General features: G+C 46.5%; 1 protein-coding gene across 3 annotated transcripts in view; it reads left to right on the top strand.

The window, feature by feature from the left end:
• Cgnl1 (cingulin like 1) overlaps nucleotides 1–11,697 on the top strand; it is a 157,189-nt gene extending 145,492 nt beyond the window's left edge. For 2 of the 3 annotated variants that reach the window (XM_047541748.1, XM_047541750.1), the window contains exons 15-19: nucleotides 6,113–6,196; nucleotides 6,557–6,681; nucleotides 7,525–7,633; nucleotides 7,964–8,127; nucleotides 9,167–11,697. In XM_047541748.1, coding sequence (XP_047397704.1) covers nucleotides 6,113–6,196; nucleotides 6,557–6,681; nucleotides 7,525–7,633; nucleotides 7,964–8,127; nucleotides 9,167–9,305 — 621 coding nt within the window. In that variant the 3' untranslated portion in view covers nucleotides 9,306–11,697. The remainder of the gene's footprint in view (nucleotides 1–6,112; nucleotides 6,197–6,556; nucleotides 6,682–7,524; nucleotides 7,634–7,963; nucleotides 8,128–9,166) is intronic. The other variant, XM_047541751.1, reaches the window with a different exon arrangement.
• The last annotated feature ends 5,261 nt before the right edge of the window (nucleotides 11,698–16,958 follow it).

Genomic DNA, 16,958 nt, shown 5'->3' with positions numbered 1-16,958 from the left:
GCACGTGACTTGAATGGGGCTCTTGGTACCTCCCATCTGGTCCCTTGACCTACACAACCTCAATGGAACTCTTGCCTCTGATCTGCTGAACTTTTTTCTTTTGGTGTTTTTTGACCTCACATTGCACAAAACCTTGATATCTAAACATCATTCTCTGTCTACCAGCATTTAGGTCTCCTTATTTTCATTTTGGGAAAATAACCTCTTTTCTCCCTCTCTTGCCTCTGACTTTCCTTTGGGGCTACAGGAATCAGCACCCTTAGAGCCCTGGCTCCTTCTCTTTCCCCCCTGGTTCAGAGAAAATTGCCTCCCGACTCTTGTGCTGACCCTAGTGCCTGGACCCTGCCCTTCTGTCTCCTGCTCACACTCCCTTCTTGCTGCCCATCTGTAACTGTCCCTCCTCCACGACATCTCACCCTCACCTGCTGATAGGTGCCGGGTTTCTCTGTTGCAGACTCTTACTGTGTCTCTCAGCCCTCTGAATGTTCACCTCCATCCCTGATGTGGTTCCAGAGGAGTCTGTGATGAAGGCAGGCACTGTGTGGGTCTTTTTGGTCAAAATATCCATATGAGACCAATAATGTTGTTTCAACAATGAATGGACCCACTTGATCATTCTGTGACTACCCCTCTGCATTCACAAACACCCACTCCCTCTCACCCCAACAGTGTATATTTTTACCTCTCCCCGCATAGGGGGAAGTCCCAAAGGCATGAGAAGGTGGCTACTCTGCCTAAGGCAGGGTCTTCTGGCTTCTTCAGAAGGGACATCACTGAGCTACCTGAGGATAGAGGAGACACCAGACATCATGTCACAAACCAACTGGAAGAGTCCCCTTGGACCATCTTGTTCCAGTTCCTTGTTTAGGGTCAAGGAGCCTATATCCCAGAGGTGAGATGAACAAGGTCACGCCCAAGTGAATGGCAGAGTGATGAAGAGAAACAGAGTCAGAGCTGCCCATCTGTGTAATTGCTTCCCACCACAGCCAAAGGTGTGCCTGTCCTTACTGAAGTGTGGGATTGGGCCCCCAGGCCATGATCAGACTGGCTTTCTCCAGGAAGCACGTCGGCAGTCCCATGGATGGGCTGTTCTGATGACCTCCACGTGTGGGTTTCGTCAGCTGGTGCAGAAACTGTTCAGAGTGGGGCTGTGAGCCTGCATTCGTTAGCTGTGGACTTTGTGCTCATAAACAGTTACAGGAACTGTTCCAGTGCCTTCTCTGCAACATGTGATTCTCCAGGACTCGGGGGCAAGTGGAATGGAGTGGCCTGGGTGGAGTGTTCTGGGAGCTGCCTGCTGAGCCTTTGCATTGCTGGCATTTTTCCCCTTGCTTTCTACAGGATGCCCTTAGGAAACTGGACGGCCTTCCCTGCTTTGCTTTTATTTATTTTTTTCTTTTGTTGTTTTTGTTTGAGGCATATTTGTACATCCTTTTGGAATACATCAGAATGATGGTACATGCATAGAAATCACATCCGGGTCATAAGCATTTCCAGCTCTTCAACCATTAATTATTGCTATGTGTGGGATTTTCATAGTCTTCTAGTCATTTTGAAATATCTCACATGGTCGTAGCCAGTACTGTGCTGAAGAAGGACCAGAAACAATTCTTCCTCTCTGTTTTTGTGCCTTTTATAGGACTTCTCTCTCCCCTTGTTTCTTCTCTTACCTAATGACCTCTACTTCGTTTTGACTTAGTTTCCACAAATGTATGAGAACATGTGGGATTTGTTGTTCTGTGTCTGGCTTATTGTATTAAACATAATGACCTCCAGTTCCATTCATGTTGTTATAAATGACAGGATTTCATTTGTTTTATGGCTGAATAGTATTCCATTGTTTAAATATGCCACGTTTTCTTAATCCACTCACCTACTAAAGGCATTTGAGTGACCCCATGTTTTAGCTACTGTGACTAATGCTGTAATGAATGTGGGAGTCCAAGTATCTTTTCGGTGCAATGATTTCTTCTTTAGGGTACCCCCAATAGTAGAATTGCTGAGTATATGGTAATTTTGTGTTTTGTTTTTTGAGGAATCTCTATACTGTTTTCTATAATAGCTATACTAATTTGCATTCCCAACAACAGTGTATAAGAAGTCCATTTTCATCTGCCAACATTTATTTTGTTTGATAGCCATGCTAACTGGGTGAGATGATATCTTGCTGTAGTTTGTTATGCATTTCTCTGATGATAAATGAGACTGAGCGGGTTTTTTTTAGGTGCTGTTGGTCATTTGTGTCTTCTTCTAAAAAGTGTCTATAGTTCTTTGGTTCATTTTTGAATTGGATATATATACATTATACATATGATATGTATCATCATATATAGATATATGTATATATGTTCATATGTATGTATTCAGTTTTTTGAGTTCTTTGTTCTGGATATCAATCCTTTGTTGGATGAACAATTTGCAAATATTTTCTCCCATTCTGTAGGTTGTCTCTTAATTCTGTTGGTTATTTCCTTTGCTGTACAAAAGCTTCTTAGTTTGATATAATCCCATTTTGTCTATTTTTAGTTTTGTTGCCTAGTCCATTTTAATTTTCCTTTGGAATAATTTAAAATAATTGGAATAGTTCTTTAAATGTTTTGTCAAATTCAACAGTGAAGTCATCAGGAACCGAACTTGATTTGGACAGATTAATTCCTGCTGCAATTCATAGATTTTCTTCAAATTGAGATTTATTTCTGGAGAGTTGTTGTCTTTTGGAAGTGTCATATTTCTTTCCATGTTTCTCTGTCCTTACATGGATGTCTGCACATCTTGTGGAATATTTGTTTCTCCCAATTATGAAGTAGCCTTTGTAGGAAAAGATTTTGTTCATTCAGATAGGATATAGTTTCTCAGATAGGTGGTTTGGTTATAGGGGAACTCAAAAACATTCTGTGTGATTCATCTTTCATATCTGAGTGCCTCAATAGTCTAAACTGCAAAAGGTCATGAAGATAGTGGTATGAATTTGCAGTGGATTTAGGTGTGTGTCAGAGTTGAGCCCTGATGGCCCCGGGTTGCAGGCGGCAGCTGCTACAGTCTCAGTGGTGCAGGCTGTGGAGAAGGTGTCTCAGATCTCTCAGGACAAGGACAGGGAATTCCAAGGGTTTTTGCACCAGCGGCCATGGTTTCTGTGCCACCAGATGTTAAGGAGACTTCCCCAGGAAAGTTAGGATGAATGCAGGAGAGTTCTGGAGCCATGGGACATGACCATTCCTGGGTCCCTCCAGATGAACACAGATGGTACTAGGGTCTATGGCACTGGAAACTGTGGGATTGAGTTTTGGAACCCAAAGAGGACCTTCCCATGGTCCCATGGACCAATTGCACTTGGTACTGGGGCTTGTAGCACTGTTAGCTGATTTTTGGAGCTGTGGGACCCAGATGTTACCTTCTCTAGGTCTCAGGGGTCAAACAAGTATCACCAGGGCTTTGGGTACCAACAACTGTGGTCTGAGGTCTATGGGCTGTGGGGATGTTCCATAAGTCTTCCAGGGCATTACAGGTAATATGGGCTAGAAAGAAGACCTTCCCTATTTCCTGCAAGCCAAATTTGGATGGGACTTAGGCTTATGGCAATGGCAGCCACTGGTCTTGAAGCTGCAGGATGCTGAGGAAGCTGTCTTCTACCCAGTGAGGTGGGCACACACTGGCTCAAGGTTTCTGTAGGGTTAAGTTTTTTGTCATCTAGCAGCAGCTGTTGGGAGAAGTCCACAGTGAGAACCTTCTTAGGATCAGAGACATCACTTTAAACCAGCTAGCTCCCCAATCTAGATTTAAAGCCTGCCAGAACCTTGATTTCTCTTGCAGTTAGACAATCAGTCTGCTGCCATGATGGAGGTTCCTGGCATTGTCCAGCTTACCTTTTGCCAGCAGTGTTGGGTTCCCAATCCCCAGCTGGGGAATAGGGGTTGCAGTCACAATTTCTTTATTTCTCTAGATTGCCTTTCTCTCTCTCTCTTTCTCTCTCTCTCTTTTTTTTTTTTTTTTTTTTTTTTTTTTTTTTTTTTTTTGGTGCTGCTTAGGATGCTTAGGACTCCTACCATTTCTTTGCTAATTTCTGGAATTCACCCTCTCTCATTCTCCTCAAAAAAAAAAATTTTTTTTCCCCTTTGCTGCCCTGACTCTTCTCTGTGGCTGAGTTGAGCACAGGACACTTCTATTCATCCATCCTGCCTCCCCTGCCTAGGTCTTGGCTTGTTATAGTTGTATTTGAACTCTAGTCCATATGGATCCTTTCCACTTAGTTGGTCCAGAGAGAACAGGTGAAGGAGTAGACAGTGAACCAGCTTGTCCTGGGTTCTACTCTGGCTGCCTGTAGTTGCTTATAACCTCCCTGGGCCTCAGTTTCCTTTGTTGTAAAATTCGGAACCCCATAACTTAGAAGGCTGCTAGTCAGGAGTTCAAAAATACAAATTTTGTTTTTGTTTTTGTTTTAATACAAAGATAGCTCAGGAGGAAACAGATCCTAGGTGGGAGGTATCTGAGGCCTCTATGTCTGGCCCTGCCTGTCCTGCCTTGCCACACCTTGTTGCTAGTCCTTCTGTGCACACACCGTGGTCAGGACAATGGGGACAAGGCAACAAATGCAAGCCTGGCCCAATATGGTGGTGTCTCCTCTTGCCATTCCTGTGACTTACAGTTCTTGCTCCCTGGGGAAATGGCGGGGAAGGTGAGCCTATCTTTCTCATTAGGGTGCTTAGATAGATGGCAAAAACTCAACTTGTGACCAGGTGAGTCTCTTTCAAATGGTCCACAGGCCCTGTGGTTCAGGAACGCTCGTGTGACTCTCTTGGCCATGTTGGACCCTGGATTTTGTTTCCACAGTGATTTTTATTGTACTGGCTCACCTGAGTTCTCCTGCCTTCTTCAGGTTGCCCTCTGCTGGTTAGTTCTGGGACCTCTGCTCTGACACTCAATGTCACTCCTGCTGAGGTGCCCTGGAATTGAGGACAGGAGGTGCTGACAGGAGAGAGGCTTTCTTCCCTGTGCTGCCCAGTGAGGCTCCTCTCCTACCAGTATAGAAGATAACTTCGTGGCCTTTAGTCAGGGCCTGGAGCTGCCCCATGTTCTGACTTCTCTTTCTGGAATGAGAAAGGAACTTTCTGAGCGTGGTCTTGTCATGCAGTGCAGGAGCTCAGGTGACACTCATTCCTCTCTAGTCATACTTCTGGAGGTCTTGGGTAAGTCAAGTGACTGACTCATCCTGGTTTGCCTGGGACTTGTTCCATCTTAGCATTGAAAGTCCCATGTCCTGAGAAATCCTTAGTCCCAGGAATACTTGGCAGTTAATCCCCCTACAAGTGATTAACTTCTCCAAGCCCTAATGTCCTCAGCAGAGATAATATTACCTGCTCCTCAGGGTTTTGGGGGGAATGTCACAGGATAGTGGTGCAGTCATGGAGTCTAAGCAGTTGTATCAAGTTTCCTAGGGCTACTGTAACAAACTGGGTGGCTTAGAACAAAGAAGCATTGTCTCACAGCTCTAGAAGCCATAAATCTGAAACCAGACTGCTGGCAGAGCCTCAGACCCGTAGGAATCCTTCCTGGCCACCCTTGTTTCTAGTGTTTTGCAGGCAATCTTTGACACTTCTTGGACTGTAGACCTGTCCCTGCAATCTTCCATCTTCAGAGGGCATTCTCCCTGGATCCCTGTCTTCACGTGGCCAAGGTCCCTCTGTGTACATTTATCTTTGCATCCAGACTCCTTGCTTTTTATAAGGATACCAGTTATGCTGGATTAGGGCCTACCTCAATGCCTCTTTTTAGTTTGATCACTTCTGTAAAGACCCTCTTTCCAATAAGGTCATATCAGAACTACCAAGGGGTATGGTGTTAGCATATCTTTTGGGGGGTTGGGGAGACAATTCAACCTGTATCAGCAGAGTTCTTGTTATTTGTATAAATATCCTCACAATCATTGAGAAGCCAAGAACACCTAAGAAATGATCCTATATACAAGAGCAGACAGTGTGAGGTGTCCCCTTTAAGTTAGCCTCCTTCATGAAGAGACTTGACTTGGTTGTTGGAATTCAGTACCTGGGAACCATTTCAGTACAGAGCCTGTGGGACCATTCCTTTAACCTCTGGGCTTTTGCTCTGCTTCTTGTAGATGGAGCAGATGAGGAATGAGCTACTTCAGGAGAGAGCTGTGAGGCAAGACTTGGAGTGTGACAAGATTTCCCTGGAGAGACAGGTGAGGGCAGCAGGCCCCAGGACTTCCACACCCCATTCCATGGCTTTGGGCTAGGACACCTGCCCACCCACACAGGTTTGTAAAAGGACAAGCTCAAGCCTGTGAGAGGCCTGGGAGTCTCAGGACCTGCCAAACACTCCATTCAGGCTCATAGGGGAGTATGTTAGACTCTCTTCCTTTGACTGTTTGAAACCCAAGTTCAAGGGTAGTCTCTGCAACCATCTCTGGGCTCCCCAGGCCCTGCCCCCTCGTGTGTGTTAGTGTGGGCACCACCCAATACCTGGCTCCATCGCCTTTTCTGCTTTGCTCAGAGAGCATGGTGCACACACAGCTCCTCACAATCTCCCTGTCTGATTCCAGAACAAGGACTTAAAGAGTCGGATTATCCACCTGGAAGGTTCCTACAGGTCCAGTAAAGAAGGGCTGGTGGTACAGATGGAGGCCAGGATTGCAGAGCTGGAAGACCGTCTGGAGAGTGAGGAGAGGTGAGCCTGGTACAGGGTGGGGCAGAGGCCCTGATGGGCCATGGTCATCCCATTAGAGTGCTTGCATGCCGGGTATCTCTTCCCATCCTCATTAGCCCACATAGAAGGCAGAGCAAGTACAACTTTGCTATTATTGTTTCCATTTTACAGGTAAGAAAACTGACACATCAGAGTAAGTGACTTGAGTAACATAGCTAGCAGGACTAAAATTTATATCTCTATTCCTAAGATCATAGCTTTTCCACTGCGCTTGCTGTTTCTCTTTCTATCCCTTAAATAAAACAGGCTGCCTCAACAAGCAACTGAATTTGAGTCAGATTGGAGGTCAGGGGCTGACTTTGCCCTGAGGACCAGGTGCATCCAAGCAGAGATGAGGGATGTGAGATCACTCTTGCAGGTGTCATTCACAGCCTGAGGACCAGCACCAAGATGCACTTGGCTAGCTTTAGTTCTTCCTCATGGCCCCTCACCTTCCTAAAAGGGGTGCAGTACACATGCATATGTATGTGCTTTAGGAGGACTTTAGGAGCAGCCTAGAGTGAACCCAAAATGCCAGCAGTCTGTAACTCTTTGCCTTACAAAGTTAAGAGCTCAGGAGTGAAGAACTTGGGACAGGCCATCAACCCTTCCCTGGCCTTGCCACCTTTGACAAGTCATGGCTCTTCTCAGAGTCTCATTTCTTTGTCAAAAGAGTGGTCCTTCCTCCTGAATAGTTGTATATTTCCCTAACCTCAAGCTCAACCCTAAGCTCCCCTGGTTAGAGTGTCCCCTCCTCTGCAGCCTGGGCTTCCTACAGGGCTGAGAAAGAGAGGGTGCTCAGTTCTGCCTTCCCTGCTCTTCCAGGGACCGGGCCAGCCTACAGCTCAGCAACCGAAGGCTGGAGCGGAAAGTGAAGGAGCTGGTGATGCAGGTGGACGATGAGCACCTGTCACTGACTGATCAGAAGGACCAGGTGAGGGAGCCTTTGCACTGTTGTTCTCAAATGAGATTCTGTATCTGAGGCAGGGAAAGCAAGAGGAGGCCAGAATCCTGGAGCTGGTGGGGCCGATTCCTCCTCTTGACTTACATCACAGAATGGAAACTTAAAGCCTACCTAAGAAAGGGATTTCAGTAAACTTGAAACCCTAAACTTGGTTTTCAAAAAGGATGCCTTTTCCCCCGTGAGACTGGTTGCCCAAGGAGAAGGTTTCCAGGCCTCTGGCATCTCCTGCTAGAGCTCTTCTCCATCATTGCTGGCTTGGGCCTTCAGCCAGCACTCAACCCACCCTCTCTCCCAATGCAGCTGAGCCTGCGCTTGAAAGCAATGAAGCGACAGGTAGAGGAGGCTGAGGAGGAAATCGACAGACTGGAAAGTTCCAAGAAGAAGCTGCAGAGGGAGTTGGAGGAGCAGATAGATGTGAATGAGCAGCTGCAGGGGCAGCTCAATGCCATGAAGAAGGACTTAAGGTGGGTAAAAATGGTGGTTTGTGATGTCCAGTACCCTACCACCACCACCACCACCACCACCACCACCACCACCACTACCACACACACACACACACACACACACACACACACACACATTTGAGTGGCACTTGAAGCTTTCAGAACATTCTCATTCCTGTTGTCCCAAGCCAATTCCTTATTGTTGTCTTTTGGGGTCATCCCATCCTAGAAATGAAAGTCTGCTTTGTCATTCCACATATTCAGAAAGGTCTCACGTGTCATCCTTATACCAGTGCTTCAGTGCCAGCAGGACAGGTATTGCTCCTGTTGACGGTAAAGGGAAAGTGAGGCTAGAGAGAAAACTAGCTCTCACCAACATGGAGGGACAGTTCGTGGCCCAGCCTGTTTATTTCACAGACTAGGATCTCCCAAGCTCCCCTCCTGAAATTCTAAGGATGAGGGTAGAGCAGACAGGATGGGTTGCTTTCCCTACCCCAGGACCAGTGCCTGGGGCATTGAGGGGAGGGGTTGAGGTTAGGTTCATGCTCATCTACAGAGTTAGCCTTTCTTGGAGACTGACTGCCCAGGGACTCTGTGCCAGTTGCCCAGCTGGTCTCATAAATGGATAGAATTCTCTAGCCCATTTAGAATCCTGTAACACAGGGCCTCTTCACTGGGAAACTGGCCCTACGGTCAGCATTAGGGGGCAATATTTAAGGGACACCAAAAATCTCAGTAATCAAAATAACATTTTAATGTAATGTTTGAAAAAAATATTGCATATAATCTGATGAATAAGGCATGACATTATAAAAATATTAAGACAGGGTCAATAACAGTGCCCTGCCAAGCCCTATTGGGGTTTGGACAAAAACCAGCCTACCAACATCATTTCTGATAGTGAGAGGCGGGCAGTTTGTTGCCTGGTGCTGAAGGAACTGAGGTGCAGAGCAGTTCATGCACACAGTCTGGGGAGAACAGGAACCCAAGACCTTCCTCCATCTCCAAATTAGAGATGAGCCCTAGCCGGGGCCAGGAAACATGCCCCTTATTGTTTCAGCAGACTTAAGAAGCTGCCCAGTAAAGTGCTGGACGACATGGATGATGACGACGACCTCAGCACCGACGGGGGAAGCCTCTATGAGGCGCCACTGAGCTACTCCCTTCCCAAGGACGGCAGCACCGCCAGCCAGATCTGAGTCCACTTCCGGGGCTGAAGTGGCCTATCCTCCTAATGGACACTGCAGCCGTCCAAAGCAGAAGGGAGTGTGTCTCCAATGAGACCTGCCTCCTCTTCTCACGGCACACCGGTTCCTCGACCTTACATTCCTCCCTAGGGTCTTTCCATGGTCCAGTGGCGCTTGGATCTTACGGAGCTATTGCAGTTTAAAATGAGGAATAGGAGCCAGCACCACTGGGGCATTTTCAAAATTATAATCCGGTAGGCTGAAGGCCCTGATCTGCACAGCCATTTGCCATGGCCACTTTCATTGGCTGCTTCTGCCCTCCTCTCCCCTGCCAAGAGAAAGGGCCTGAAGTGCGAGTTATTGTTAACAGTCACTGTGCAGATGAGGAAGTGATATGTAGGCTGTACATATTTTAACCAGACCTTCTCACAGACTACTGCTGTTCCGTTTTGGAATATGTCAGAGCCTTTGTAGGGTGGCTTGTTTGTGAAGTTCACACACTATATTGAATATTCTTTCTTAAAATATGAAGCTACTAGATTTTAAGTATTAAAGAGTAGAGAGAGGAGGTAGAAGGAAGACCACTTTTAAAATCAGTTGGACAAAAGGAATTGACATAGTGACAATGGATAATCAGTACTGGGAGTCAGTATTCAGGTGATCTGGGTAAAGAGCTTACTGACAGAAGGTCACATACTATAGGCTGTATCTATGGCCTTGGCTGCTTATTTTATCTAAAATCATAATTTCTGAACCATGCTAAGATCAGTTCCCAGTTGCCACTTTCTTTAATACAGGTGGGGAGGGGAGACTTGTATGCAGGGTTTTTAACAAGTGGTGTGTTTTCTGTAAGGAGGGGGGCCCACTGTCATGTCTCAGTGGTCCATTCCTCCCTCCCCCTACAGCAGGCCTCCCTGCTATGCTCTGGGGCCTGGGATGGAAAAGATAGCAGAGCACAGGTGGACAGGGTTCATGGGCTTAAGTGAGAGGACGAGGCAGGAGACATCCAGTGAAGTCATGGAGGAAGGGAGAGATGGGTTGTGGGTGTGGGGTTAGTGTGAGGAAGACAGAAGTTCTTGAAAGCTGGGGTATGTGTAGATAAGAGGTAGGTGGAACTGGAGCTAGGTGACGTCAAGGAGGGAGGAAAATATGGCATGATATGCAAACTGGAGGGGTCCTTCCAACCTCCAGCAAGCAGTGACAGGGAATGGGTGAGGTCTGGGGCAAGTCACAGAGCCCACTCAGCAGGGTTCAGAGTGATGGGCCCAGTTGAAGGTTGAGGGTCTGGAGCCAGAAAGCCAAGCCCTTCACCTGCTCCAGGGTCACTGTCCCCTCACCATGGCTGGAGGTGGTTCTTGCCTCTATTTATTCTCTGGGTGTGGACAGATTCCTCCTTTTAGCCATTCACCCATTTAGCAAACACATCCTGGGCACCTGTGATACATAGGTACAGTCCTTGGCCCTGGGACCCCAGCAGTGACTAGAACTCCTCCCTTCCTGGAGCTAGGGGAAGGGGGCAATAGGCAACCATCAAACTGACACAGGGCTGAGCACCTCTGTGCCCAGCCCCAGATCCTTCTATCTTCTTGGGGATGCAGCAGGTCTGATCACACTCAGAGTGGTCTTCCTTTCTCAGCTGCTTCTGCCATTATTATACATTTGCCAATGAGCCTGCCTAGAAATGCCTCTGCCTACTCCAAACTCCAATCAGCATCTGATTTGTCCTCATTCTGGTAATTCTTTCTGTTAGCTATAGGGCTGGCTACAAGAAGTAAAAGTGCCCCCGAAGAGAAGAGAAGCCATCATTCAAAACACACCCTGAAAAGAGACCTCTAAGCATGTTAACAATTGCATGCTCCTATGCTGTAATGGAGTTGGCATGTAGTGTAGCAGGCTGGGAAGCTACTGGAGGGGATTGACTGGACTGAGATTTAGGGAGGTTTTTTTTCCCCTAAGTTCCAGCTCATCTCATTACCCATGACCTTGACAGGGTCCTGGGACAAGATGAGGATTAGAAAGGTCCTTCCCAGTGTGAATATGCTATCATTCTTTGATTTTATTATATATATATATTTTTTTGTTTGTTTGTCTATTGCTTTAAGAACTAACCCTGCTCAAGAGTTTTCTTTAGCTAGCTTAAAGAAAATATTTTATGTAAAAGGAAATATGTGGTCAAATGCAATGTTGAGACAATCACCATATATCTATTTTATTTTTCCCTGCTTTGAAGGGTCGCTCTATCGTGCTGATTGGCTTATTCTGTTGGTTTTTTGCTTTCGGGTATGGTTTGGTTCCTTTTGGTTGTCATGGGGAAGAGATGTTCTTATTGTGGCTACCTCCATGTAAGTGAATTCCTGGATAAAATAAGATTTCCTTTTCAATAAACAGTGTCATCCAATGGGAATTGTGCCTCTTCTGCTATTTTTACTTTATGTTCTCCAGAGCCTGATTTTGTGTCTCCCAAGAAACCGTCCAGGTGATTAGCTGGGATCTACTGGAGAAAGGAGAATTTAGAGGCTTTCAGCCCTGGGACCAGCTTCTAAAATAGAAGGGTGGGGGAGTGGTCAGTGGTGAATGCTGAGGGAATGAGTAGCACCGGGTGGTTGTGATGCTCTGAGATATCCACACTGCCCATACCAGGACACGACAAAGGGAGAAGCATTTTCTACTGTTAATAACCCAGAATAAGCAAGCACCTTGGTTTCTTCCTTTCCCTAAACTCAGGTGGGTTCTCCTGCCATCACAGGAGAACCTGTGATGCACAGTCTCTCTCCATCTCATGGTGGGCAATAATAGGCACCATGGTCTCTGTTTTATAGGGAACCAAAACAGGTTCTCCACCCTGTCTCCCAGAGGCTGCTCTAGGGCGGCCCTGGCTTCCCTTGACTGGTCTGGCTCTGGGCATTTCTACACTGTTCCCTGCTTCAGGCAGCATTTTTGGTTATGCTCCCCTGGACTTGGGTGAGCTCCTGTCCTCCATGGCTCCAGTTCTAAAGGTGGCCACAGCTCACTGCCATGGTTCCTCTGAGCAGCTCCTCAGCATCCCTGGTGGCTTCCACCATGCTTCCCATCCTTCATAGCTGACCCTGCAGTTGACTGCTGATTCCTGCCCAGAGCTCCATCATTGTCCCCCATCAATGTAAATGTGTTCTTCCAAATAACCAGCCATTGGTTCCTCTTATTCTATGTAGAAGAAGCATCCCAAATGCAAATGAGATGTTCCAAATGCAAGTTTTAATAAGTCCTTCTTATAAATTCTGCTTACTTTTTTAAAAGTCATGTACATTGAGGTATAATTTTATAGTGAAAAAATCTCCTTTTGATAGTTTATTTTGAAACTACTTAGACCCCTTTTTGACCCCAGCATCCATTTGGGGGGGTGGGATTTTGAGTGGTACCTGTCTCTCAACCTGACAGGAGGAATGTGCTTAAGAGACCCACAACCAAAAGGGGGAAATCCTTCTAGGACTGCCAGTCACTTCTTCCACATCCTCTGCTCCACGTGCTCTGCATTCCTCCCTCGGCCTGGTCCATAGTAACAGGAAACCTATCTTTGTTGAACATCAGACATTTTTCTGTTCTAAATTTTTAAATGGTTGGGAAAAATGACTTGATAGCAAGTTTCTATGGAGTTTAACAGTCCCAAGTCCAGAAATTCAGGCTTTGCAGAGAAATCAGCATACCTAAGCCCCATCAGTCCTGCTTAAATACTCAGTGTACCATGTCATCCTTGACTTTCACATGTGTAAACCAAGGCCTGGCCAAGTCTCTGTCCTGAAGAAAGATTGGAGTGTAAGTCATGCCGGGCTCATCAAGCCTGGAGAATGTGCCTGAGCAGTTCAGAAAGACATTCAACAATAGGTATTGTGTGCAGGGAGGATGACAAATGGCCCACATGCAAAATCATACTTGGTTTCACCACAGATTGTCAGCAATGCTTACGGTTGGCAAATGAGATTCCAGAGGTTTGCTGGATAAACACAAACTAATTTTGGAGAAGGCAGAAACTTTGGCAAAGAAGGAATTTGAGTCTCAGGAAAGTTGGGCATTTTGCTGTTGGTCACATCAGGGAAGCAGCTAGTGCATGAGAGAAACTGCTGGCGTGTTCCAGGTGCTAACACTGAACAAAGTGTAAGTCACAGGCTAGGACCTTGGAGCTTACAGTATACAAAAGCAATGGTGATTGATACCTAAATGGAAATCAGGTATTAACGAAGTCCTTTGTATATTTATGCCAGGCACAATTTGTTCTTCCTGTGCTTTGCTAACCCGCTCTGTAGTCAGTACCCAGTTTTCAAGACCACGTATAGTTCAATGGCTAACCTGTTTAGTACTTAGCTGGATACCAGGCACTGTCTAAACTCACTATATGGATTGACTCATGTGATCTTAATGACACCCCACCCCCAGTGGGTACTGTTGTGACAAGTGAAGTACCCTCGGCATGTGGCAGGACATAATCCCTGGGACCAGCCTGGGTCTGGCTCTGGAGCTCACGCTCCACAGCCTCCCCCACCCCTCATGCCCTGGAGCTTCACTTGTGGGTTTCTATGCAGCCTGACAGCCTGTTGCCTGCCCCACGCAGCACCGCCAGTGGAGGTGGGTGGAACTCAAAGAGGCTTCATGGATGTGACTGGTCATGTGTTTTTAGTTGATCTTCTAACCTGCCATCTGGTGCCATTTGTGACTGGGATCTTTGGAGCTGTCATTTTATCTTCAGTCTTCTCTGCAACAGTGCAGACTTCTGAGCCTAATCTGGGTGCGTGGTTCATGGGGAACATTTGCCCTCCCACCCCCCCAGACTGCTTTGTGATGAAAACCTTCTGTGAGTTTATCACACTAATAATCTTTAGTGGGTGGTGTCCATGCATGTTAGCATGACATTCAGAACTGCACTTGCAAACTAATCAGCAGATTGTCCCCAACAGAACCATGGAGAGGGGTCATGCTTATACCTCTCACCCCAGGGTAATAGGGATTTGGGGCTAGAGTCTGGAACCCTAGGCTTGGGGCAGTGGACTGCCTTCCCGGAGCGGGCAGCACAGTCTCTGCTAAGCTGAGGGAATGGTCACAGTAGGAGTGGGCTCTGGCTCCCAGCGGGGCACAGAAAGCTTAAGGACTTAGGGCTGTGTGGCAACTGATCTTCAAATGAGATATATCTGTCCCCAGCCTTTCCCAGGGGGACTCCATTTGTGGAAACTGGACTGACCCTGACTGCCTCATGGTGGTGTGTTTTGGAAGGGGAGGTAGGGGTCATGTGCACAGGTGGGAGATGAAATCGACCTGCAAAACAGAAGGCAATCCCTTTAGGACCCTGCCCAGGGACCTGATGCGGACTAATCTCCCTTGCCCTGGAAATGGACCCAGTGGTATTTTAGAGCAGTAGGAGTGGTTCTTTATTAATGTCTAACAGAGCAGATGCTGCAACTGAGCAAACCCTGTAACCAGAAATCCCTGTACTTTACCCGATTTCATCTGCACCCCGTGAGGTGGGTGGTGTTACCCCTTTCACATATTCTGGAACATGTGCAGAAAGACAACTTGCCAAAGCCACCAACTAGCAAAGAATGGAGTAGGATCAAGTCCCAGTTCTGCTGCTCCTAGCGATCCAGATTTTCCCTGTGTGTGGCCAGGCTCATCATGCTGTCCCTCCAAAATCGTCACTGCTGATGTCCTTAGCTGAGGACCCTGGGCAGTCTGTTTGGGGTCATAGCCCCTGGCCTCCTGCTGTATCTGCACTTGGAGGCTGAGGCCTGCTCCAAGGGAAGGCAGCCGCCTGCCTCTCTTCCCTACAAGCCCCTTCTGCCAGCTGCTGGCTGGCCTTGCTGCGTTCCAGCTGCCTCTAGGTCCTGGCCCTTCCAGACAGCTTTGTTTTCTAGGAAAGGACGTGGAGATTAAGACAAACCAGGTGCCTCCAGTTGAATGCCCTCCTGCCTTTGAAAGGGCCTGGCTGATAAGCTTGCCAGTCCAGCTTCTCAGTCTCCTTGATCCGATCTCTGTTGTTAAGGCCGTTTTGTCTTTCATCTGCCCCTGCCTATCACTGGGCATGCAGACTGGGAATTTTTGGAGACAGGCACAAGGCTCCCTGCAGAGACAGGCAAGGGATCTGAAAACTGCCCAATCTCCCTCTGGGACTCCTGGCTCCTCTGCGTCCCTGTGTGCTCTCTCTGGAAAGACTTCTGGCATTTGGGTAATGAACTAGAAAACTGAACTGGCTTCCATTCAAAGTGATTGCAGCCCCCTCCTCTGACCTAGGAATAACACAGAGCTCTGCCCCTCCTGAGTGTTTGTTTCTGATTTACATGTGAATGACTTCCTTAACCAGGCTGGTTTTCTGAAACAGGGTTTTAGAGGAAGTAAGTCACACTATTCTCCTTCCACTTCATGTCAAATTTTTTTCTGTTGTTGGAGTGTCATTGCTGCTGGATCCTAAAACTGTGGTGTAAAATGTTTTGGTCCTTCCCATGCCCGGGGGAAAGGCTGGAGTGCCCAAGGTCACCAGGGCTGTCCATTCCTTGTAAGAGTCAGAGACGTGCAGACTGGAAGCACGTGCTTCCCCTGGTCATCACAAGGGGTGTGAAGAACCAGCCTAGATCCACAGCTTGCTTCCCAGATATCGAGGCCAGTTGTGGACTTGGTCCCAGTGCCTTGGCTACCAACATCAGTAACCCAGGGAGCGCCATATTTGGGTAAGACAAAAATAGGCAAGGTAACAAAGCATGACATCGGATCTCTGGGAATTTCCAATTGAAGATTCAGGGTTAGTTTTATTGAGAAATTAGGTTTCTCACTACCAGGAATTAAGAGTGGTTAGCAGTTATGCATATATGTTTCACATTTTTAAATAAAATATTACAGATAAAGTTTAAAGTTCCCTTTTGTTCCTCACTCTCTGCCTCATCCATTTATTTCCCTCTTAAAGGTAGCCTCTGTTCTCAATCTGGTGTGTATTCTTCCAGTCAACATTATATATTTGTTGGTTTATATATCCATGAACACTACAGAATATTGTTTTTGTATTTAAATTCTATATGCACATTATTCTGTGATCTTTCACATTAAAATTATGATTTTTGAGACCTATCTATATTGATGTATTTATCCTTTGTTTTGTTTCATTTTGGGTTTCTAGAGGTGAGTTGTTTTTTGTTGTTGTTTTGTTTTTTGGTGAGATAAAATGTGATGCGTATTGAGTTTTAAAAATACTCATTGCTCAGCTCAGGAGGCTGAGGCAGGAGGATCTCGAGTTCAAAGCCAGCCTCAGTAATAGTGAGACACTAAGCAACTCAGTGAAACCCTGTCTCTAAATAAAATAAAAAATAGGACTGGGATGTGGCTCAGTGGTCAAGTGTCCCTGAGTTAAATCCCTGGTACCTCCCACCCCCCCCCCAAAAAAAAATAACCTCATTGCTCTACCACATCAATTTTTCTAGCAGCTCAGTTCACAAATAGCTAAGCTATGGAACCAACTTAGGTGCCCTTCAACAGGTGAATGGATAAAGAAAGTGATATATATATATATAGCATGATACTCTTCATGTGAAGAGTAATGGAATATTACTCAGTCATAAAGAAGAATGAAATTATGCCATTTGCCAGTAAATGTATGGAACTGGAGAGTATCATGCTAAGTGAAATAAGCCAATCCCAAAAAACGAAAGATTG

The sequence above is a fragment of the Sciurus carolinensis genome, chromosome 2, assembly GCF_902686445.1.
Source record: "Sciurus carolinensis chromosome 2, mSciCar1.2, whole genome shotgun sequence".
Classification (NCBI taxonomy): Eukaryota; Metazoa; Chordata; class Mammalia; order Rodentia; family Sciuridae; genus Sciurus; species Sciurus carolinensis.
This window is presented reverse-complemented; position numbering and strand designations above follow the sequence as displayed.